The 25837-nt window shown below is 44.7% G+C and overlaps 1 protein-coding gene across 7 annotated transcripts in view; it reads left to right on the top strand.

Moving 5' to 3' along the window:
• Positions 1–2695: 2695 nt before the first annotated feature.
• Positions 2696–25837, top strand: part of mbc (myoblast city) — a 169064-nt gene continuing 145922 nt past the window's right edge. For all 7 annotated transcript variants that reach the window (XM_068392117.1, XM_068392118.1, XM_068392111.1 and 4 more), the window contains exons 1-2: positions 2696–2837; positions 10574–10725. In XM_068392117.1, coding sequence (XP_068248218.1) covers positions 2795–2837; positions 10574–10725 — 195 coding nt within the window. In that variant the 5' untranslated portion in view covers positions 2696–2794. The remainder of the gene's footprint in view (positions 2838–10573; positions 10726–25837) is intronic.

The following is a 25837-nucleotide window of genomic DNA, read 5'->3' as shown; positions in this document are numbered from 1 at the left end:
AAACAAGAAGAAGAGATATAAGATAAAATAATGTGCCCGAGTGTACCCTCAAGCCAGAGAACTCTAGCCCAAGACAGTGGAAAACCATATTAGAGAGGCTATGGCACTACCCAAGACTAGAGAACTATGGTTTGATTTTGGAGTGTCCTAGAAAAGCTGCTGTCTATTCTACCTTCACCAAGAGGAAAGTAGCCGCTGAAAAATTACAGTGCAGCAATTAACCCCTTGAGCAAAGAATTGATTGATAATTTGTGTTGTCAGGTGAATGAGGAAAGAAGAGAATGTGTAAAGATTAGATAAGACTATTCGGTGTATGTGTAGGCAAAGGGAAAAATGCACCGTAACTAGAGAGAAGGATCAAATTTAGTACCATCTGGTCAGTCAAAGGACCCAATAACTCTAGCCGAACTAGGGAAAGGAGCCGAGTAGTTGTTATTTCAGTTAGAGTTCAGTTAGTATGAACTCTTGCTGCTACTGAGCATCCCAGACCTTAAAATAAAGGTGAACAAGAACTACTTTTATATGCTAGTTCTATATAGATTGAATTCGGTAGCCATCTAAACTCCACTATTGCACCAAGCTCCAAAAGGGTAGGATACTGTCTGCTAGACACAGAACAGTGAGCAAGGGTAACACTTAATCTCATTTCTAAAAATATGTTAGCCATATAGGGCCTAACCCTTCTTGTGTCAATCCCCTCTCCCTGAAAAAAGAAGCGTATACTGTATATATATATATATATATATATTATTAGAAGGGGCTAGCGTTCGATCCCAAGTATGAGGTAGAAATTTATTTCTATTTGAACACGATGTTGTGTTGATATTTATCCATATATATATATATATATATATAATATATATAAATTTGCTAGAATGATCTATACCTAAGGCTTTGCAAAACTATCATTATACAAATTCACAAAAAAAGGGAGACACAAGATCTGAAGAATTACCGCCCAATAAGTTTGCTCTCTGTAATATATGAAATATCTACAAAGATCATATTTGGCTGAATAAAAAGACAGATTAGGTTTAATCAACCAAGAGAACATATTGGCTTCAGAAGCAGGTATTCAACAATCTAACCATATCCATGCAATTATCCAGCCAATGGAAAAATCCACAGAGTATTAAAAATCACTATGCATTACTTAGACATTTATAGACTATGGGAGCTTTTGATTCTGTCTAAACTTCAGCAGTAATGAAAGCCTTTCAAAGACACGGAATTGATTAATGAATCTTATGTTAGAACACTTGAATATATATATATATATATATATATAACAGTATAATATATATATATATATACAGTATATATATATATATATATATACCTCTTGTGCAGGATCCAATACAAAATTTATTAAATTAATATATATATATATATATATATAAATATATATATATATATATATATTATATATATGTATATATATATATATATATATGTGTGTGTGTGTGTGTGTGTGTGGGGGGGGTAGGCTGCGGTGGGGGGTGGGGGGGGGGGGTGGGGGGGGGGTAGGCGGGGGGGGGGGGGGGTGTTTAACATTCCAGCAATCGCTTTTATGAATCCAGAATTATTTTTTTCCGTGCAAGGATGGTATTGAAACATCCAGTTGTCATAATTTCGCTAAGATGATATCTTTTAATACCGTTTAATAATTTCATTTGGTGACTATTTATCACAAGCTAAGTTATTATTATTATTATTATTATTATCATTATTATTATTATTATTATTATTATTATTATTATTATTATTATTATTATTATTATTATTATTATTATTATTGCGGCAGAAACCTGTTATGTTAACAATTGAAATCATCAAAAATACCGAATCTTTCGTATAATTTGCTTATCTTTCTTTACATACCTTTTTCGCTTCTCTTAAACTTGTGTGGCTGTCGTTTCTTAGCTTCCCTTTTGGACCGTAAAACGGGAAATGATAAAAAAATAATCATACGTGAAAATATATATACTTATTCAGGGACACAAGGTTTAACATCTATGCTATAATCAAGATATCCCTTCAGTTATTTTTAAATTGAGCATTTATGTATCATAATGTATCTTTTGTTTAAACGAAGTCAACGGAATGGAATCGTACGCATTAACCATACTCGGAAAGTACGAAGCTTAGAATAACAAGAAGCATATAATAATTGTAATATGCACATGATAGTTATCAGGTCTTAAATTTGTGTAATTAATAGACGATTAGTCATGGGATTATGATCAACAAAAAATTTCTTTTATTTACTATTCGGTTATATTACTAGATAGTAAAATGGTATTCATCGTAAATTTACGTTCAATTTCCGATAAGTTGTGTCGTAAAATTGCTGAAGTAGTGCTGCAATTTTAGTTGGATTTTAAACTTTGATAGAGTTAGAAAACCATGCGACTGTTATTGAATTTATATGAATCATAATAAAAGCCATAAAAGCCATGATCGTCGCAGATTAAATTATTATTTTTTTTGTTTCCGGCAACATACTATACAGCTGACCCGCCTATATGAATGAGTAACATTAAAATATAATTTCTTGATGAACTTTTAATTCTCGCTTTAAAGGATCCAAGACACTTAAAATCCCACATGGAACACCTTCTGATTGAGCGATGCTCAACTGTTTCACATTACTTGATGTTTTGAGAGACAGCGGTCTCGGTGTTTATAGTTTATCTAGTAGTTAGTTTACAAAATACACAGGATGCGAAGATAGCGATCCGGAAATTATAGGCTAGTGCTTTTTTTCAAAGGGGGACATGTTAACCTTACGATAATGAATTGGACACCGGCTAGAGACAAAGACAAATATGGCGTTGGTAAGTGAGAGAAGCTTTAAAGTTAAATAAGCTTAGTTTAGCAAATGCATAATAGGGCACGGTAGCCTAAGATGGGGGAAGTGTCAGCTACAGCCCACTGTAGTAGGCTAGGCTAGTTTAATCCGATGCCCATTTCTTATTTAGTCTAGCGTTCATCTAGCTTTAGCTATTTTTGAGCCTTGTGTAAATATATGATACTTTGATTAATGCCAAATACACCATCCACATATTTTCCTACTCGTCTTGTGTTCACCATTTCTGACCATGAGTGTTAGGCCAAACCACCCGTTCGTGACTTTTCTACCCTTGTACCATGTAATATCAATTATGGGCGATCCCAGCAGGAAACTGGGTTTTTGGGTGGGGGAAACCAAAAAAAAAAAAAAAAAACCCTAGTGATTTGCTGTAATTGTAATGGTCAGAAATGCTTAATAAAGACTAGATAACCAGTTGGAAAACATAGTGCTCATGAAAGTGGAGTGACGTTGAATTACCATAATTGCCTATGATTCACATCATGTCCCTCAAATAATGTAGCTTTTGCTTCATTGTGGGTTGCTTCATTCGCAAATCAACATTATCATGTTGCACCTCCGTTTTGATAAGCGGCTGGTCTGTGTTAAAGTCATAATTGCCTACAATTCATATTATATCCCTAACTTGGTCTTTGCTCATGTCATGGCTAGCTTTGCTTGATTCCCCTTCTTCCTCTGTTCTGATAAGCAGTACACGGATGAGCTGTGCACTCCAATCGTGTGGGTCATTATTTTTGGGTTATTTTTTGTATCTTGTCTCCCATTGGAAGAGGAAGGTAGGGGGAGGGGCTATGTACAAATGAACAAACAGGTGTAATCCTATTTGTAGAAGGAAAGTGGAGGAATGGCTAATGCATCATCATCATCATATCCTTTTATGCCTATTGACGCAAAGGGCCTCGGTTAGATTTCGCCAGTTGTCTCTATCTTGTGCGTTTGATTCATTACTTCTCCATTCATCATCTCCTACTTCGTACTTAATAGTCCTCAGCCATGTAGGCCTGGGTTGTCCAACTCTTCTAGGGCCTTGTGGAGCCCAGCTGAACGTTTTGTGAACTAATGTCTCTTGTGGAATGCATAAAAGGATTAAAATGGTTAATACACAACAAGGTATGTGTATATACTCACGAATGAACTGTATCGAATGCGTGCAAATCGTAGAATGTCAACAAACAAATGAAAAATATCCAAGTAGTATAGGATACGGATAATTTGTGTAATTTACTGTGGATTTATTATGCGTCCCAGGGAATAATGTATAAAGAAGTAAAGGTTTGTTTTACCATTATTTATTGATTCCCCTGTATAATTTCCCCACCCTAAATTCCCGGTTCCCACTTGGTGGCCCCTTGTTGTCAGCGGTATATTATGGGATATCTCACAAACTATTTATTTGCGGTGAGAATGAAGGTTATTTTCTAAGAAAACGTTAGTTTTCCTAAAGGAAAAACACCTTTTTTTTATTAAAAATTTTGCCCAGACCGGAGCTATAATATAGTACCTATTTTTTTTTTACTTGTGGATGAGCAACAATTAATGTATACTGAACTGAGAAAGGGTTAAACATAATCAATGATTGAAATATTTGAAATTAACCCAAATTTCAAAATAAATTGAATTCCCCTGTGAAAGATTTCTTCTTGCAATAGTAGTCATGCTGGAAATGAAGTGGAGGGGAAAAATGGATTGTAAAACAACATCTGGAAACTTATGCATAAATATTGGGAAGTTCCTAATTGATTAAAAAAGCCAGACAATGATTATGTCATACATAAAACAGAAAGCTGCCAGAAGCAAAAGTAAATAATGTACGCATAGTACAATAACCCGCAAATTAATCTTGAAAGTAAACATTGGATGTGGAAATTGAAATGTTTGCATTTTAGTTGATCTGTACTTAAGTACTGTACTGTAATAATGCCCCAGTCCCCATTAGTTACACAGAGAAAAAAGGCCAATTCCAATTTCGCAAAAAATTAAAGTATCACATATTAACTTCTTGTTGAAGTGAGTTACTGTATGATTATTTGTTTTTGGGGTATGCTCTTAACATAAGTTAGTTTAAGATAATGAATAGTATTATAGTCTACCATGGAGGAGAGCCCTATTGACCATTACTGTATGTTGTATCGAAGTACTTTCACACCAATACAGTAAATGTCCTGATATATATTTTTTTACTTAAATGGCTGTTTCCCTGGATATGTTACACGTAGAGAAATTCCATGTGCCCTGCAGTACATCCTAGGAGACACAGAGCTTGGAGGAGCACATCTCCACGGCAGGCTGTTCCCAGATGCTTTGCCTTAGGTTCACCTTTTCTTCTATTATGTCCTCCAGAGGCGCATGTATCCAGATGCGATCCAAGTCATGCTCCTTCCAGCAATCTGACCCAGAGTAACCTTGTCTTCTGGCATTTCTATCAAGGCACACCGAGCGATCTAGATACGCACTGAAATGCTTGTCATCGCTCCACCTTCCTTCTGATTGCCAGGTTTTATTTCATTGGGCCTCGCCTGTCAGAAGTGTTACTGCAATCCCTTCTCGTGGATGCTCCCCATTTCGTCGCTAGTGCCACGCGTTCTCTAAGCTTTCATATCATTGCTTCCCTTTGGGCAAGTTAAGTGCTTCTAGACATTTTAAGCTCGAGCCCAGCGATCAAGCCATCTTATGATCTTTCCTCGTTAGACAATGCACGCTCGCCTTTTTCGCGCTCAGCGTTCAGGCAATCTTATGAGTTTTCCTCATTAGAGAACTACGAGTGCTTGCTACAAACATTTTCTTGTAGAACTAGAGCCTTGCTTTTCACCTGTTCTTTCTAGACACAAAAGTTGTCATCATCAGCAAGAATATGCTTCTTCAAGGCATTCTCCTGCAGATCGTCATGAGCGCTTGTCACCTGTTTGCCACAGGCGCTCCTCTCCAGTAGAATTAAGTCGAGGTTAAAGAGTTCCCTCTAATACGGCTTCTCCTGACAAACCATCAAAGCCACACTGAGTAAGGGGAATGAATGGAAACAAGGTGCTCCAGGCAGTGAAAAAACTAAAAAGCTCCAACTGGTGCTCGCATGTAACTTAAGCTAAAAAAGTTTCTGTTATACATTTCCAAACATCAACCAATAACATTAGAAAAGTTTTGAGTTTATTCCCATCATGATAATTACAGGGAATACCCTGTAATTATCATTGTCTTACTTTCCTGGTATTTACTGTATCTTGCCTTTTTTTTTTTACATCAAGCCAGAGGGAGGATTCATAGAGTATGGTTTTATTTTTTGACAGCTTCTCATGTTAGGAGCATAGGCCGAGGTTTGTTTCAATGTGGCTGTTAACTTTATGCTTACTTCATTATTTTTATTTTCACCTACCCACCCAGAAACTCATTTTCTACTATGATTTCACTCGCATAAATTTTGTGTAAAACATGAAATGAGTGCTTCAACAATTAGCCTGTGATAGAAGAATATGAGAAACAGGATGAGTAGTTGCAAAAGGTTCATGTCTTTGATGAGAAATTGATTGTGACACTAACTATCTATTGCTGCAGTCTTGCAGTATTGCCATCCATAGTAGACTACAGTATATTAACAAGGTCATTCCTGTCATATCTGGTAGTTTGACTAAACCCTAAGCTGATTTAAAAAATGAATACAGTATCTCTTTTTAATTAGAAGCCATACCTAAAACTTAATTGTTCCGTCACTAAATATAAACCAACGCTATTTATAGGGAATATTGATTTTGGCGAAGCTGAAGGAGGAGCCATTAGATTTTTAATGGGTATTAACCACCTGTCCGCTAGTTTGTGGAGGATGGGCGGTAGTAGCTACCTCTCTCACTCACACCTGGTTTGAGAACCCACTTTGCTTGTGGCTCGGGTGGAGAACGGACATTACCTCTCTTCCCCTTCACCATTGTTGACTTGCCATTACTGTACCTACTAACCTTTATTTGCTTATTCTTTTCAATGTGTGTTTGCTCTCTTCTTGGCCGTCTTCATGCGGACTTGCTCAGGGCCTGAGGGCTGCTCCTGCATGACCTTTATGTCGGCCGTTAATACGGACATGCATCGGTTATGCCCCGCTTGCAGAGGGTGGCGATGTGACAAGGATAACACCTGTCTTGAATGCTGGGAGTGGTCTGCCTCCCAGTGGGAGAAGTTTGGGCACTGGCTGGAGAAGGCTAAAAGGATTCTTCGCCTTCGGGGTCTTTCTTGAAGTCAAAGAAAACCCAGGTTTTTTTCTTCCATCCCCCGACCTCACCCCGAAGGTGAGCGTAAGCCGGCTCCCCCTCGAAGAAGGCGCTTTTCCTGCTCCTTTAGCGTCTTCCTCCGAGGTGGATCCTTTGGCCCTGCTGAGTGTCAGCTTTCGTGATCCTGGAGTGTCGTCTGCAGTGTCTGCCGACGACTCCTACCCTGCCTGTTCTGCCGTTGCTGTTGCGGTTGCCGAAGACTGCTCTTCCTCCCTTGCTGAGCTGAATTCATTTGGGGGCGGAGCAAGTCCGAGGCAAGTCTCTCCTGCTGGTGGGCATCTCTCTGTTGCTCGCGATTGAGATCCCCCTAGAGACAACCATCTGGAGATTTTCCTGAGAGCTTCCTGCTGAACAGTCTACCTTTGTGAGGGATTGTCATCGTCGAGCTTGCAGAGTTTGTGGTCCTCCTCGTCGCCTCAGACACTCTCCTTTGCCTTTGGTTAAGAGATGTCTCTTCGGCTCTCCTCATTCATCAGCTGGACGATCCCCTTCAGAGGATCATCACTCACCAGGACCTCGTTGCTCGCCCTCGTCACCTTGGGCGTAGCTCTCACCAAAGGGTTGGCAGGTTTGCTGACAACCATCTGGTTCCCTACCCTCGCCCCTGCCTTGCGGTGTTTGCCCGTCCAACATCTCTCTCCGACCTCTAGCCACAGAACAGCTGTTTGTGGTTCCCCACCTACCTTTGAATCGCCAGATACTCTGACTGCTCGTCGAGCTCCCGCAGCTCGAGATTCTCGGACTGCCCGCAGTTCCCCAGCCTCTAGTCACGCACCTGGGACTTGTCAACCACAGTAGTGTCCTATATCAATAAACAAAGTGGTACCTTTTTGCAGCCCCTATTCCATATGGCATTAGAGATCCTAAGATGGGTAGAAGACAACTTGGTGACCCTATCAGCACATTTCATTTCGGCCAAAAAGGAATGTGCTCGCAGACAACCTGAGCAGAGTGACTCAGATAGTGGGCTCCGAGTGGTCTTTGAATCATCTAGTAGCCAACAAAATCCTGATTTAGTGGGGTTCTCCGACTATGGACCTGTTCGTGACTTTCCTGAATTTCAGGCTCCCGCTATACTGCTCCCCAGTCCTAGACCCCAAGGCTCTCCTGCAAGATGTATTCCAACAATGGTGGGACAGTATTCAACAAAACCAAAACAATCTATCAATGAACCTCATAGCTCCATTATGGCATCGCGCAGAATAGTTCCCAAACCCTCTGCAGCTCCTAACAGAGCTCCCAAGAGAACTACCTCCACGACAAGATCTACTCAAACAGCCACATGTGATCATCTTCCACAAAGCTGTAGCTTTGCTACGACTTCACACCTGGAGACTATCCAGCACCTCCTCACTCAGAGAAGAGTTTCCGCAACAAGGCGCAAAACGGATGGGTGGATATCTGTGATGATCATCAGCATCAGTACCAGGCAAAGTGGAATGTCTTCTGTGGTTGGTGTCAGGGAAGGGATATCTCTCACCTACGATGCCACTATTCCAACAATAGCGTAGTTCCTTGTGCACCTGCAGGAGGAAATGCTCCTCTCAGTTTCGGTAGTAAAAGGTTATCACTCAGCCTTGAATCTTGCCTTTAAGCTGAAAGGAGGGGATATTTCCTCTTCGCTGGAACTTTCTCTCCTCATGCAAAGTTATGAATTTGCCTGTCCCCAGTTGGAAGTGAGACCTCTTTAGAACGTAGTTTGGGTCCTTCAGTTTGTGAAGGGTCCCCCTTATGAACCATTATGCCAGGCAACAGATTGCCATCTTATTCTGAAGACGGTGTTCCTACTCTCTTTGGCTTCGGCCAAAAGAGCTAGTGAACTTCATGGCCTCTCGTATGACATCGCCCATGCAAGGGGATGGGGAGAGGTAAGCCTCAGCTTCGTCCCTGAGTTTATTGCTAAGATTCAGAATCCTGGCGTAGCGGATCCTAGATTCAATTCCTTCTGGATAAAGAGTCTTCATTCTGTAACCGATGACCCAGACCAACTGTTATTATGCCCAGTAAGGAGTTTGAGGTACTGTATTACCTCAAAAGGACATCTGCAGCTCATTCCCGAGTTCCAGCACTTTTCGTCACCACGGGGAATGTCAAGAGGAGGATCACGAAGAACACCATCTCTGCGTGGATTTGCAAGACCACTGACTGAGCACTGAATCCTGATCCTCTTCCAACATGTCGACCCAGAGCTCATGACGTAAGGGTCATTGCTACGTCCATGGCGTTCAAGCTAAACTATTTTGCGCAGGTACTACAAGTGGGCATGTGGAAGCATCATACAACCTTCACCTCCCACTACCTGCAAGACGTAACCCACAGGAACATGGAAATATTTTCCATTGGTCCTGCAATGGCTGCACAACAACTGGTTTAATGCCTCAAGCTCTTTGATGGAAAAGTAGCAGAGGGTTGAGGGCAAAGGTTACCTGGGCTTAGTCGGGATGAATGATTAAGAATGATTGACTACTTTTCTTCATCCTCCTCTCTCTTGGGGAATCAGCACCCCGGGGTCCTCTGCTAAGCAAACCTCAACCAAGTGTAAGTAACCCATTGTTCCCTTTTGTAACCTGGTATTGTGTCAATACTTGTTGCGTCCCCATACCATTATGAGGGGGTTTTTGGGTATGTCTTGGTGACCTCTGAAGATTCCTATGACTCAGAAAAACTCTTATCTTTACAGTCATATTGCTAGTATCAGGAGCACACAGCTCGTGTAGGCCGCAGACCATGCACTACACAGTTTTAGTGAGGTGTAGGTTTTCCACCAATTATGTGCAAAACACATAAAGGGGAAACCCTGGGTCAAAGCCAAAAGCTAGATTGGCAAGGACTTCCACCCTCCTAAAGGGCAAGTCATCCCTATAAATAGCGTTGGATTGTATTTAGTGATGGAACAAATGACAAATTTGGAAGTAATTTGTATTCTTCTTAACGATACAAACCTGTAGCTATTTATACAGATTTTCCCGCCAGCACCAGTCCCCCTTAATGTCCTACCTCCAAGCAAAGTGGGTCACCTAGGTGTGAAAGTGAGAGGGATAGCTGCTACTAAACCCCCCCCCCCCCCTCACTAACTAGGGGCTGGTTTTTAACCCTTGTTAAAAATCTAATGGCTTGTCTTTCAGCTTTGCCAAAAGCAATATCCTCTATAAAGAGCTACAGGTTTGTATCATTAGGAAAAATACAAATTCCTTCCAAATTTGTCATGCTACACTGTTAAGATGAAAAGAGTACGAGGAGAATGACATTTAACTATAAGCATATTAGTATTAAGGCCTTATTTGGTTTAATATATGTTTTACAGAATTAAACATAGCTATCTAATTTCACGTTTTATTCCACTTTCTGGAGTTTGTTGTATGTATCTACAGAACTGTGAAATATCTTAAATTTAGCCCAGACCGAATTCCATTATTAAATATTTATTAATATTCTTATTTTTTACTTTCAGCCATATACAATTTCTCTGGGATCAGTGATGCATGTATCAAGCTCAATGTCGGTGAAACGGTGCATATCTTGGAGGAGTTGGGAGATTGGTATTTTGGCTATGCATTACATAATAAGTCTTTGAGAGGTGTATTTCCTAAATCTTTTATTCAGGTGAGTTTAGATTAAATTTACTGTACGTTATTATAATATGAGTCTTTTTCACAGCTATGTGAGGGAAGGCATTACAGTGTATTATTTTATGATGAAAATAATCAGCCGGAATGATGTAGAACCTGTGGATAATTTGAAAGAAAAAATATATATTGTCTTATTTGTATGCAATTGTTAGTGAATGAAAATTTAGAATAAGAAGATTTATTGCTTAATATTTTATAAAATTTCTGTACTTTGAGCCCCAGAGTGAATGCCATAAAGCACTTTCAGTTGAGCTTTTTTTTATATTTGTTCCAACCCGTATACTTACCTATCATCTTTTGGAATAGGGAATGTCCTCAGCAGAGCTTGAATGATATTTAACTACTGGTGATGATTGCAGGTGAGTAGCCCTGCCCACTCGCCTGTCAAAGACTTCACTTTTTTCTTCAGCTTTAACCAATACAGACATGCTGTTGTGTCCTATGCAAGGCTTTTAAATAATTTTCTTGTATGTTTTAGTTTGAATGGTTTATTTTGGCTTTGTGTTAATGATGAAACAAAGGAATTTACATACTAATGAATGAGTCGACGCTTCATCGGTTTATGTCTAAACTGGCAATAGATCCACATTCATTCAGTGGTTTTTGTAGGGGCATGATTATTTGCAATTATTTCTATGGCCATAGTAGCAGATCTTGGCCTTCTTTAAAGAGGAAGGAAGGAAGGCTAAGCCTTTTTCAATGTTATTCTTGGTAACACCCAAAACGTATGTCAGATTGTATGTCACTTTACTCTCCTTGTTGAGTTTGTTAGTATCTGAAGATTCTGAGTACAGTATATGTCCATGGCTTAGTCCAAAGAAGTATAATGTACTTCAGAAACATAGAGAACTTAAATCTACAGTATATGTGAAAGTTTTTTCATAGTTGGTCGAGTGTGAGGTGATCGTCACACTTTTAACATGTGCTGGAAGCTTTTCTTATTATGAAGATAAATAGTTATGATTTTGACCTAAGGAATGCTTAACTACTTTGGTAGCCTGGTTAGCTGAAGATGCATGCATCCTTGGTTTTCTTTGGCCAGGCTGGTCTGTCTTCCCTTGGGTCAGAGGCCCAAGACCTGGCATGACTGCCTCAGTAGCCAGGCATTGGAGAAGCAAGTGTGCTCCCCTCCACCTTTGCTTCCTGGATGGAGGAGTGCTGCTCCTTTCTCTGTCAAGGATAATTTGGTATCCTGAATTGAAGTTGGCACCTCTCGAGGACATTACTGACCATGAGTTGGAGGCATAGGTGGCACGGCCCAGAGTCATGAGCACTGGTCACTGCATATTCCCCACTATGGTCAGTAGATAAAAGGGTACGTGGTACTGTACCTCTTCTGTCTCTGGTTGATTGGTGCTAGAGATATTTCATTCTTCGACAACATCCTGATTCTGTACTTGGCAAGATGCGTATATTCAGAGAAGAGAATATACGCACCTAGCAGCCTGCCAAGTATTTAGAATGCTCAGGCTTTTCTTGATCTGAAGCTACCAGACCTTGGCCCAGTACCAATGATGGAGTGTTCGTTTGTGGAAGTTTTTGCCCTCATTTGTGAGTGCAACAAACTTGGTTTATCAACCCATGGATACGGCTTCAGGTGGGACCTCCATCATTGATTGGCTGGTGGTGCCCCTTCAAGATCGATACCTTCTCTGAAGCTGCCATGGTTGGATCTTGCTTCTTGACCCTTAATCAAGTTGATCAGATCTGTGGATCTGACAACTTTCTTGCTTCCAGTTGTTCCAACAAAACTCTGTTCCCCGCACGTTTGGGGTAGTGAAGGTTCTAATTGTCAGAATCTTGTGTGCCATCACCTCTTCAAGTTAAACCTTGGGGAGACTCAGATCAGAAGGCATGTCCTTCCTGGCATCTGACACTTCTGCCAGTCCTTGACTCATGCTGCTTTCCAGTGACTTTTTTTTGACAAACAGGCAATTATCCAGGGGGCCAACTGTTTTTGTAGCTCAAGGAGCTCTGGTATTGGTCCAGAGGTAGCTTTGGGGCTTTGAAACGATTCGATAGGGTGGCCACGTCACACTTGTGTGGGGAGTCACATATAGGCGGCGATGGAGTACTGCTTTTCAGGACTACCTTTTCTACCGCAAAGTCTCCTTCAATGGCTCTACGGGGGATACAGAGGAGAAAAGGAGATGCTGCTGCAAGAAGGCGAATGCCTTGTATGGCGTTGGAAAATTTGACAGACATGTGGCTGAACCTTAAGCAGTGAGTGTAGTTCAGAATTGGTACTTATTATCTTTTGTGGATCGCTGACTCTCCCACATTTTGCAGATCAATAGTGTTCACAACTAATATCCTTCAACATCACTGAAAGCCTTAGCATTGTTGCAGAGGAGAAGGGAATGTTGAAGAAGATTGTGCTCGAAAACATCCGAGACGGATCTCCAGGCTGCTACAGTCGGCTCTTTCTTGTGAAGTCAGTTGTGGTCTGGAGGCAGTCATCAACCTCTTCTGTGAACCAGTTTGTACAGCAATCAGGTTCCAGATGGAAATATTACAAATTGTGCTGATTTCCATCAAAGGAGGAGGGTTTGTGTTTTCAGTGACTCTGAAGGAGGCTAACTTTTAAGTACAGTATCTACTTATCAGCCCTATCGTAAAGTTCCTCTGCTTCTTCCTCAACAGAACAGTGTACTGCAGTAGTTCAAGACCCTGTATTTCGGTCTGTACATTGCTCCCTAGGAGTTCACTGGAGCATTCACGCTGGTGGCAACTTGGGTCCCACTTGTAAGGGATATTTCTTTTGAAGTATGTTGACAATTGGTTGATCCTAGCCTCCTCACAGAGATATTTTCTGCAGGACCTAGATAAGCTTCTCGCTTATTTTGTCATAAGTAATTGGGAGAAGTCATACCTCACACCTAAGCATTGGTGAAAGACTCGGGCCACGCTAATAGACATGGCAGCAATGAGTGTCTTCCCATCAGATGATCATACTAGTAAGCTCAGAAAAGTACAGTAGTTTAACCGTTCCGTCCAAGGCAATACTTCCAGCTTGACGTTTGCAAAGTCATCTCAGCCATCTTTCCTCATTGGGGAGACTCGCTTCTCATGGTAGTTACTTTTATCTCCACCAGAGATCGAGATCTTCATTTTATCCTGCTCCTGCGAGACATAAGATATGGGCCGATCTTCTCTGGTGGCATGACATAGAAAACCTCACTGGAGGCGCACCTTTTGACTCTTCTCCACCGGACATGCCTCTGTCCTCAGATGCATCAGAGTATAGATTTATTGTCAGGTCAGCAGTGGAAATGCATCTACATCAATATTTTGGATGTACAAAAAACATTCCAAAAATATTTGAGGAAGCATTCGGTAGTGTCGATGAGCAATAACAACTCTGTGTAGCCTACGTCCACAAGTAAGGAAGCACTGTTTCCATGATTCTGTGCAATGCGGCAAAGCATATGCACACCGGGAGGTGAATTATGCCCTACTGTCTGCCAGATATTTCTTTGGGAGAGGAATGAACCAGCAGATATGGTCAGCTGCCAGATTTGGGTTGTAGGGTTGGAGTGGTCCCTACATCTTTGCATAGCAGAAAGACTTGCCATTTTGGCCTTGTCGGGAATTGATCTACTGTATTTGTCATAGGGGTAAAGAGGAAGTTACCGGTTTCCTTTTCCTAATTACAGACTAATAGGCAGGGTTAGAAGTTGCTTTCCAACACCCATAGGATCATTTTGATACCTATGCTTTTTTCCTCCATTCAGTCTGATTCACCAGCTGAAGCTGGTTACTCCCATATCGCCACAACTAGAGCCATATCCCAGTCTGTCAATATCTCTAATGAAGAATGTGGACTTACTCGTTATCTTCACCAAGAAGCACCGCTTAGTAGTGGCTGTGAATGTCTACTGTTAAACTTTGAGCCTTGCCTTCTGACTGAAGAGCATAGATGTCTCCTCCTCTTGGGAATTGTTTATGCTTGTGAATGGCTTTGAGTAATCTTGCCTACCCTGGAACCTCAGGAACCTGAAGTGGAATGTGACCTGTGTTTTCAGGTCTCTTACGTGTGGCCCTTATGAGCCTTTAAGGTCATCAGACAGACATCTGACTTTCAAGACTTTCTTTTTCTAAGCCATAGCATTGGAAAAGAATTGGCGAGTTGCACGGACAGACTTATACTAACTCATGCTGTAGGTTGGAATGAGGTCTCTTTTAGTTTTGTGTCAAAATTCATAACCAAAACCAAGAACCTGTTGGCACACAACCCAGGTTCGAGACCTTCTCCATCCTCTCGTTAAATGAAGTGTTGGGTGGTAATTTTGAGGGAATGCTTTGCTGTCTAGTGAGGGCTCGGGCTTAAGTTTCAGCAACCCTTGTATAGTACTGGCGAAACCAAGTGTCGAAAAACGCAGACGACTCCTGGCCTCAAGAGGTGATTAAAGATAATAGGCTTCAACACGTGATGTGGTTGGGGTACCAGCTCAAACTGGAGAGCACCTAAGTCTGGGCTATTGGTCCCTCTTTAGCCTTCTGAAGGATCTCTTGAACAGGTGATGGAGTTTAGGAAATGCCAAAAAAGCCTTTTCAGTGTTCTACTCAAGCAAATATACAGTACCCTGTACACTTGAGTCCTTGTGCAATCTTGTTCTTAGCCTTGTGGTGGTTGCTCAAGTAATTGTGTTGCCATTCCAGCCCAGCTCCTAAACCCAGCCTAGCTCCTGCATGGGACAGAAAACATCTTGTCTATGGTAATGTGTTTGATGCAAGTTTGTATGAAAAGTAGAATTACTGGCTCTTCTGAGGGGATGAAACAGTTTTACCATTACGTGCTGGATCTAACATTAATGCTCGTAAACTACATTGCTAAGCACCATTCATATTAAACTAGATCTGTAAGAAATAAAGTAGTTCTTCATCCTCCCTTAATGAGAGAAAGGATGGTGGAATGAATTTCAGCCCATTAGCCATCATGCACCAGGTACAGTATTTCATTCCAGACTGTCTCTACCTTTTGGGGAGAAAGATTCCTGCATTGACTGAGTACCAGGTACATAACCAAGTGCTGGACAGGCCCTATCAGCCTATTTATCCCTTTGAGGGGCTGATAAAAGTTTCCTGGAGTCCTCTCGTTCACTTCCATACAGGACTGGGTGACTGGTATATTCCTGGGAAGAAATGGTATAAACCAGTTCAATTCTAGGGGGACATCCTACCTACCAATAAGTTATTTCCCTATTTTAAGGACAAAAGGTTTGTTTATGGAACGAATACTTACCTTGAACTACTTTTTTAGGAGTTACCTGTAATCTCCTCTCTACCGACCAGAGTTTTGTGTAGTATACCCTATACCCGTTTTCTATGGAGGTCTAACCCGGGAGTGAGAGAACGTGCCCCGAGGGTAGCCTTTGAGCTAGGTCGAGGTCCGCTTGGGTCTCGTGAGTAAGTTCTCTGGTCGCGACGTGATACCATACCCTCACGTCGCTCTCGTCTCTCTCGACCCTTTGTGTCTGCCTCGTGTGTCCTGCGTGGTTACCGTGTGGTAGCTTTGTGCTTATCCCTTGTGTTCTTGTGTGTTCACTACCCTTCCTTGTGCTTCCCAAGTGTATCCCTTTGATTCCCTTCGTTCCTGTGACTTGTGGTTGTGTGCTATGGAGCAAATCCACCGTTGTTCTGGGCCTAGAGCCGGAAAGTCGTGTGGAGCGTTCCTCTCCAAGCCCGAAGTGGACCCTCACTCCCTTTGCTCTTCCTGTAGGGGCAGGATGTGCTCGCCATCGGATACGTGCTTTGAGTGTGTTGGTTGGAGTGAGATTCAGTGGGTGCGATATGGCACGAAGAAAAAGAAGTCGTCGAAACGTTCGCCCAGGAAATCTAGCGTCTCTTCGCCGCTACCGTCACCCAGTGGTCGGTCCGACGGGGCTTCTGTCTCGCCTTCCCCTACCCAGAGTAGGGGACGAGGTAAGTCCATTGCGGGGAAAGAGCCGAGGGTTCTTCCCTAGGAGTCTAGTGTGTGTGAAGTGGGGTTTGCGGGGACTTCTCAGGCTAGTGGGGAGCCTGGTAGTGCTGTGTTGGGGGGTTCTGGAGACTCTGCCCTTGTGCTTGGGGGGCATGTTTCCTCCGACGACCCCTTATGGTGTAGTAATGTTGTACCTGTTTCTTCGCCCCCTTCGTGGGCCTGTGTTTCAGGTTCTTCGGCAGGTGGCGACGCCCAGGGTAAGTTAGACTCCACAGTAAGTGATTCCTTCGGGTGGAAGCTCCCTAAAACGCCAGGTAGGTCCCCTATGCGGATGGAAGAGGGCCTGGATACCTGGTTCCCTAGTGTAGGGCGTCAACCCTCTTTTCCAGCTCCTCTGACGACGGTCCCAGAAACCTTCCTGCAACCCTCTACCTCGGGTACGCAGCGAGTCGCGAAGCCCTCCGTAGCCCCCGCTTCTGCCTGTCGTGCGGGTGGTACAGTTTCGTCAGGCTCTTCGAATGGTGGGGCTTCGTTCTCTTCAGAAGAAGAAACCAGGAGGAGACATCGGCGCCGGAGGGAGCGGTCCAGGAGCAGGCGTTCCCGCTCAAGATCCCGTTCGAGGTTCAGCAGGAGACGGTCCCGCTCTCCACGGAGGAAACACAGGAGGAGTAGGTCCCCCGATGGTGATTGGGTCTTCGTTCCCCGTAAGTCTGAGTTACAGTGTTCCCCGGACCGGCAATCCAGGGATTTCTCGCCACGGAGGCCATCCTCCAGGCATAGATATGACCCTCGCAGGGAGAAATGCGAGAAGGCCTCTTCAGGCAGGCGTAAGGCCGCGAAGCTTCCGGTTCACCCCGCCCAGCGGGGGGAACCGTGCTTCCTTACGGGCAGCCTGGCCGAATCAGCCCAGCTGGTTCGGCCCTCGGACTTTAAGGAACGGTTTCCTCCGTCGGGTCAGCCCACGGGATCCGCGTCCTCGTCCCCCAGAGAGAATGCACGAACGGTAGTCCTCGCCGGCACGGCGATGCCAGTTCTGACCCCCGAACCTGGTGCGGAGGTTTCCGCCGGGGAAGACCAGTACCACCGCAGGGGAGTGCCTGTTGTGCCAGAACCAAAGTGCCCGGTGGGAGTCTCCGGTGACCCGGCTCCTCGGGATCAGGCGGAAGGTTCTGCTGACGGTAGGGAAGGTTCCCCGACCGAGGACTCGGCCTATCGGAAAGTTATAGGCCTGATCCGAAGGCATCATATAATTGAAGAGCCGGTTACAACCGATGAGGACTACTGGAGGTCCAGCCATACCCGCTTGATGCAGGCACCCGTCCAACAGAAAACCTCCCTGGCCCTACCTGTGGCCTGAGATCTCGTCCTGGGACGGGCTCACGTCGATAGAGTTGTGGCAGGCAATGCCGAAGCTCCCAAAACGCAGAGCTCTTCGAAGTTGCTCCAAGGGCTCAAGACACAGAGCAGGGTTTATGTGCCAGAGGGACAACGACCGGGAGCCTGCAAAGTGGAGCCTGCCCTCGACGTTCTGGGACAGGGTGCCTCGGAGGACAGAGCCTCTTCAGCCCCGATTTGTTTTTCACAGTCGGAGGCTGCGATGATGGAGGAGATGTCGAAAGATCTAGTTCACGTCTCCTCTTGCTTGGACTGGTGGGCTTCCACACTGGTAGGTGTGCAAGCCACATATGACTTGACGGACCCAGAACAGCAAAGCCTCCTGAGGGAGCTTATCATCTCCGGGGGCAAGACCCTGAAGTTCCTCACGTATCATTCCCTTGCCCTGTCAGCGAATTGGGTTCTTCGCAAAAGGGACACCATTCTGGCGAAGCTTTCCCGGAAGGTACCAGACAGAGAGGCGAGGGCCATGAGGAGCCTTCCTGTGTGGGGTGACTCCTTGTTCCCCTTGAAGGAGCTAGAGGAGATCATGGAAAAGATGGCTAAAAGAAAAGAAGTGAACGCTCCCAGGCCTCCACCGGTAAGGAGGCCCCCCTACAAGAGGTCAGCCTCAGACGGTCCCTCTACTTCTCAGGCCCCGCCTAACCTGACGAGGAGAGAAGCCCCTTCTTCCTTGTGGGCCTCAGCCCCCCGTAGAGGAGCTCCAGCAGCGTCGGCCTCATTTAGGACAGGATATTCTGCCTCCAGGAGAGGCCGTTCAGGCCGCTCCTCCAGGAGGAGGTAGAGTGGGAGGCCCCCTACTCCTGCCCAAGCCTCAGTTTGGGGGATGCCTCAGACTACATTGGCAAGCATGGAAGGCTCACGGAGCAGAGCCCTGGACAGTATCCGTACTGGAGGGGTACAGGTTACCGTTCTTGACAGAACCCCCCCTTTAATTCCGGCCAGCCTGTCGGAGTGGTTGGCACCCAAGGACCTGTTGAAGAGGGCGACCCTTCAAGAAGAGATGTCCACGATGTTGGAAAAGGGCGCCATGGAGGAGATCCTGCACCCAGGGCCAGGTTTCTACAGCCGCCTGTTCCTGGTAGAAATGGCGACGGGGGGGTGGAGACCGGTGATAGACCTGTCAGCTCTTAACAAGTTTGTGCGAAAGACAGATTTCAAAATGGACACTCCGAAGTCAGTATTGCTGTCCTTGAGGGAGAAAGACTACATGATGACCATAGACCTCAAGGACGCATACTTCCAAATCCCGGTCCACCCCTCAAGTCGGAAGTTTCTCCGGGTGAAATGGGGTACCCAGATCCTGCAGCTCAAGACCCTCTGCTTCGGGTTGTCGACAGCTCCCCAGGTATTCACGAGAGTCTTCACGACAGTCTTGGTGTGGGCTCACGAGCGAGGCATTCGCCTCATCCGGTACCTTGACGACTGGTTGCTTCTTTCCTCTTCGGAGGACGTTTTGAAGGAGCAGGGTATAAAACTTCTCCAGTTTTGTAAGGGTCTGGGTATCATGATCAACCCAGAAAAATCGAACCTATCTCCCTCCACCAGAATGACCTATTTGGGGATGACACTGGATTCCCTACTATTGAAAGCTTTCCCGTCGGAGGAGAGGATAAGCAATCTGATGAAGATCCTTCTTCCTTTCCTGTCGGGGCAACCCGCTAATAGGTCATCTGGTGTCGTTGGAGAAACTGGTTCCCCAGGGGAGACTCAGACTCAGAGCCGTCCAATGGAACCTGAAGAGCTTCTGGAACCAACTGGACTCGCCCCAGAAATTAATCCCAGTCCTACCAAACACAATACCCTCCCTGGAATGGTGGCATTGCCGGTCGAACTCGCTCAAGGGGATGCCCTTCGCGACCGACCCTCCCGAGTTGCTCCTATTCACAGACGCCTCCAACCAGGGATGGGGAGCCCATCTCCTCAACGGGACGGCGAGAGGAACCTGGATGGACGGGAAGAAAGGCCTACACATCAATGTCCTAGAGTTGAAGGCAGTCCAGAAAGCTTGCCTGCACTTCATCGATCTACTAAGGGGAAACACACTGGCGTTGATGTGCGACAACGCCACAGTGGTAGCGTACATAAAGAAGCAGGGAGGCTTAAAATCAAGGGAGTTGTGCGCTCTCGCCCTAGAGATCCTAGATTGGGCGGAAGAGAACCAGATAGTGTTATTGGCAAGGTTCATCCCCGGGAAAAAGAACGTTCTAGCCGACGGTCTCAGCAGGATGGGTCAGATAGTAGGAACAGAATGGTCCCTCCTCCCAGAAGTAGCCAGGCTCATCATTCAACGTTGGGGTTCCCCGGTGATGGACCTCTTTGCAACCAAGCTGAACGCGCAACTTCCCGTGTATTGTTCTCCTGTCCCAGACCCAAAGGCAGCCTTGGAGGATGCCTTTCAGCACAAGTGGGACAACCTAGACGTGTACGCTTTTCCCCCCTTCACGTTGATCAGGCAAGTACTCAACAGAGTAAGGGCTGCCCGGAACTTAAGGATGACTTTGGTAGCGCCCTGGTGGCCGGAGAGAGAATGGTTCGCAGACCTAAAAGACCTGACGAGCCATCCTCCGTGGCCACTCCCTGACAGGTCAGATCTTCTACAACAGCCGCACTTTCTCAGGTTCCACGACAACCCACAGTCTCTACGCCTTCATGCCTGGAGACTATCGAGCGACTCCTGAAGAAGGAAGGATATTCGGCAGGAACAGCTAAGAGGATGTCGCGATACCTGAGAAGGTCGTCGGCAGCGGTCTACCAAGCGAAGTGGACCTCTTTCACGAAGTGGTGCGCTTTGAAGCGCATAAAACCCCTCAAAGCCTCGGTCCCAGATATCGCAGACTTTCTAGTATATCTCAGGGACGAGATAGGGATGTCAATCCCAGCTATAAAAGGAGTACGAGCAGCCTTGGGTCAAGTCTTCCTTCTGAAGGGGATCGACCTGGGTTCCTCTAGACACATCTCTATGCTTGTCAGGAGTTTTGAACAGTCCTGCCCCCCGCAAACTGTTAGGGTGCCTCAGTGGGACTTAGCTAGGGTCCTGAAGATGTTAAGTAGCCCCCCCTTCGAACCAATGAAGGATATTGTAGACAGGGATCTCACTCTCAAGGCAGTCTTTTTGTTGGCCTTGGCTTCTGCGAAAAGGGTAGGTGAGATCCATGGGCTGTCTTATGACGTCTCTCATTCGAAGGGGTGGAAAGAGATCTCTTTCAAGTTCGTCCCTTTGTTCGTGGCAAAAACCCAGAACCCAGCAGTCTGGGATCCTAAATTCGAGGGGTTCTCTCTGCCAGCTATTCCTAGGACTGGGAATCCTGAGGATTTGAGGTTATGCCCTGTCCGTGCCATTAGAAAATACCTTGAGAGGACTGCACATCTCCGGCCAGGCATCAAGAGCCTGTTCGTCTCCACAGGTGTTACAAAGAAGCAGGTATCGAAGAATACCATTTCCTTTTGGTTGAGACAAGTTATTGCCAGGGCCTACAAGGAGGAGGGACTGGCCTTGCCAGGCACTCCCAAGCCCCATGACATCAGAGGTCTGAGCACTTCCTTAGCCTTTGAGAAGAACATGGCAGTGGGCCAGATCCTTCGAGCGGGCACCTGGTCAAACCAGTCAACCTTTACTGCCCATTACCTCAAGGACTACTCAAGAAGGTCCTTAGACGGGTTCTCCATTGGGACAGTCATCTCCGCGCTCCAAGTGATTTAACGGTAAAGCCCCAGGCTCAATCGTGGATAGCAAAACCAGGAGACACAGGTTCGTTCCTTTTCACCTTAATCCCCGTTTCCTATCCCTATCGGAGATAACCACACTTAAGTAACCATTGAAGAACACGTCTCTGCAACTGCATTACTGGAATCAGCATCAGAAGAATTTTTCAAAGGGTGAGTACTTAGACACTAACGTGAGCTCTTTGTGTAGTTACCCTACCGTCCGTTTTCCCAGTTGTTTTTGTTTTAAAACCTAGTTCATATCTAGGCTTCTTGGCGTCCGCTTGCTGGGTCTGAAGGTCAGGAAGTCACTCCCACCTCCTAAAGTGTAAGTCTCCTAAGAAAGTAGTTCGAGGTAAGTATTCGTGTTGGAACAAATCAAAAATTTTAAGTAATTTTTATTTTTCCTAACATACTTACCGAGAACTACTTTCGGGTAATGGCCCTCCCTTCCTTCCCCGAGTGCCTTTCTGCCCTTGCAGTTACTTTTTGCAACATCCGAGGAACTTACTGACTCACGAGACCCAAGCGGACCTCGACCTAGCTCAAAGGCTACCCTCGGGGCACGTTCTCTCACTCCCGGGTTAGCCCTCCATAGAAAACGGGTATAGGGTATACTACACAAAACTCTGGTCGGTAGAGAGGAGATTACAGGTAACTCCTAAGAAAGTAGTTCTCGCTAGGTATGTTAGGAAAAATAAAAATTACTTAAGATTTTTGATTTTTTTCTTTGCTATACAAACGTGAGTTCTTTAAAATTAAACTTCCCACCTCAACCACTCCCCTCAGTCCTGAATTGGTCAAAAGTGAAGTGCCTTTGACAGGAGAGTGGGCAGGAGGGTTATTCGCCCGCGCACACCAGTGATTGCTAACTTCTTCATCAACGTTTAATGACCTCTTCAACTTTGCTGAAGATATTCCCCATTTTAAAAGACTCAGGTTTGTATACCTTGGAAGTATACAAATTATTGTAGAAATTTCTTACTTATAATTTTTTTTTAGGTCTCCTGTAATTTTTGGAATACAGAGTAACATCTTGAAAAAAAGGGAATATTTTTTTAGCTTACAGTATAAGAATTTAAATATTGTTTGTCTAATATGCAACTGGACTATCAACATTTGCTGCTAGGTCTTGCTGCAGGAACTTGCTTGTAATTTGATTTACTTTGTAATCCATTTGCATAAGTATAATATACATTTCACTCTGAATCCAAAATGATGTAAACTATGATTATATATTGGTGAATTAGTCAATGTTCATGATACTTAATGATATACAGTAACTGTCTTATGATTCAATTAGTTTAATGAACTGATGAATGTATGTAGCATAGTAACATTGCCTAATAATTCATTATGCACGTCGACTACTAGCTGTCAAGTTGCCATATTTGTTTTGTTTGCCATTTTGTTTTTAAAAAGAACAATCTACTAGCTCAAACACTTGGCACTCTTGTGATACCCTTCCTGCAAACCCACCAATTAGTACCCTGTCTCACCACCAGGTACCACCTCTTCCGATCTTGCTGCCAACATGAATAGACATCCTGAGTGCCTTTCCTGGTGCTTGAATTTTGATTTAGTTTTTAAATATAAAACTTACCCGCTGGTTATATAAAAGAGCTGAAGTCCCTGACGCCAGGGCAGAAAATTCAAATCTCGCGCTATCGAAGATACGCCAGGTGTACCAACCGCACCCTAGCGGTAGAACAGGTGGAACTACACACCAACTCCAGTTCTTCTCTCTGCCGTCATAGCTGACTGACATACAGAAGTTCGCTCTCGTGTTTTTTACTCTCTTGGGAAGTTGTTTGGTGATGTACAACGTTCTTTTTTGAGTTTAAGCTATCGTTGATTAATTTTCCTTGGTTCTTATCTTGAAATCTTTTTGTTTGAGATTTTCTTTATTGTTTTTTCCCTTACTTTTTGCTTGTCGGTCTCTCACGTTAACTTTAAAATGGCCGACTCCTCCCCTGCTCAGCGTAGGTGTGTTAGTGAGGGTTGTCGTACACGACTTCCTAATGGATCTATTGATCCTCATTCTATTTGTGTAAAATGTAGGGGTAAATTTTGTTCATTAGATGATAGGTGTAATGAGTGTCTTTCCTTAACTAATGATGATTTTGGTACTTACGATCGTTATGTTAGGAGATTAGAGAGAGATAGACTTAGGCGTAGTTCTTCCCGATCTGTGGATAGAACCTTACCTAATTTACCTGTTCCTAATCCTGTTCCTTCCCCTGTGGTGGTAGATCAGGAACCTACTATGAAGGACATGTTTACTGCTATTTTGTCTCTTGGTGAGAAAGTTGAGTCCTTAGCAGCCGATAGAAATACTATCTTTTCAGAGTTAAAGGTATTGAAAAACCGTGATCCTATCGGAACTGTGGAAAGTGTTTCAGTGTCTGATGTGGTACCGAAGAATCGTGACTCTCTCGGTGTTGTGACAAGTGTTGATAATGTGGTTAGTGTTGCGGAAGGTGCGTCGACTCGAGTGTCTGATGTGGTACCGAAGAATCGTGACTCTCTCGGTGTTGTGACAAGTGTTGATAATGTGTTTAGTGTTGCGGAGGGTGCGTCGGCACGATCTTGTCGTTCACCTAGCCTTAGACCTCTTTCGAGCTCTCGAACCCATGGGAGAAGTAATGTCGAACGGCTTAAGGGAACGAGAAGCATCATCAATCGTGCAGACGTCCCCTCGAACGTTCCTGTTGCCGTAGCTCAGGTCGTTCACCCTCATCGTAGGAAAGGGGAGGTTCATACGTTATCCCCGTCTTCCGATGAAGGGTCGGGGAGTGAGATCTGGCGGCGAGCGTCGAGACCGCTTAAACGCTCCCATGTTGATTCACAGCGTCGGGAATCGCCTGTGCGGCCAGGATGTAGTTCGTGGGGTTCACCGGAACGTTTCCGTTCTCCCAGCGCTTGCACTCCGGCCAAACGTTCGGATCACCGTGTTTGTGCGGATATGATTCCTTCCGATTCGGACCTTGTAACTATTCATGCACCTCCTCTTCCATCGGATTGGCTTTCTTCCCCTGAAATGCGTGGTGACATTAGTGCGAATCTTCCTTCTAGGAGTTCTGTTGATCCGAAATGGACTGCGCTTTTGTCTATGAAGGAACAACTCTCGTCGTTGATGGATTCTTATCAACCAGGTGTTGGCGTTGTGTCTGGGCGTTCGATGTCAGACCAGTTATCGCACAAACGTTCGATGGTATATGGCCTTGACGAGTTATCACTTAGGCGGTCTCCCATTCACAGTGTTCAACGCCAGGTTGATTTTGATGAGTCGCGTCAGAGAGTTTTGGTTGACCAGTTTGCGTTTTCTGGTCGCGGGGAAGAGCGTCGGCGTCGACAAGTGGACGAGACGCGGCAACAATTTGAAGTAGTGGATCGCCCGCGGCAACAACTTTTGGACGCGGCGCGTCAAAACATTGGTTTACAGCGGCGACATCCTGACTCCTTTGATCGCTCGCAGCAACAGTCCTCGGACTTTACGCGACCTCGCGGCGATCTTCAACAGTTACCTTCTGATTTCAAGCGTTCTTCTGTTCAACAACAGTTGAATTCTAAGCGGTCTAAGCAGTTGTTGGTTGAGGATGATCGTCTACATGTCCGTGTTTCGCATCAATCTACTTCTACTTCTCCCCACCTAATTGACTCAGATGTTGGCCTTGACAGGCAGTCCCATCCAGACGTTGTTCCTTCGGTTCAGGCTGCAGCTGTTGCTGCACTGCCAGAAGACGAACCAGAGGAAAAGTCGGATGAGGATAATCCTATTGAGGAAGTCTCTGAGAATGAGGAGGAGAAGCATTATCAGCATGCTGTGGACCTTCGCAAGTTTATGCTTATTTTGACTGGAATTTTCCCGGATTCTTTTACCCCTGTGGCCCCTCGTTCTCCGCCTTCTGAATTCATCTTAGGTAAAGCTACTAAGGTTCCAGTTTACACCAAGATGGTTCTTTCTCGATCTTCTAAGCGGGCCTTGAAGTTAATGGGTTCTTGGTTGGACTCCAAGAAAGCTTTTGGCAAGACGGCCTTTGCCTTTCCTCCCGCTAGGTTA

This window comes from Palaemon carinicauda, chromosome 18 (assembly GCF_036898095.1).
Source record: "Palaemon carinicauda isolate YSFRI2023 chromosome 18, ASM3689809v2, whole genome shotgun sequence".
Taxonomy (NCBI): Eukaryota; Metazoa; Arthropoda; class Malacostraca; order Decapoda; family Palaemonidae; genus Palaemon; species Palaemon carinicauda.
The sequence above is the reverse complement of the archived record's forward strand: the minus strand, read 5'-3'. Positions and strand labels throughout refer to the sequence as shown.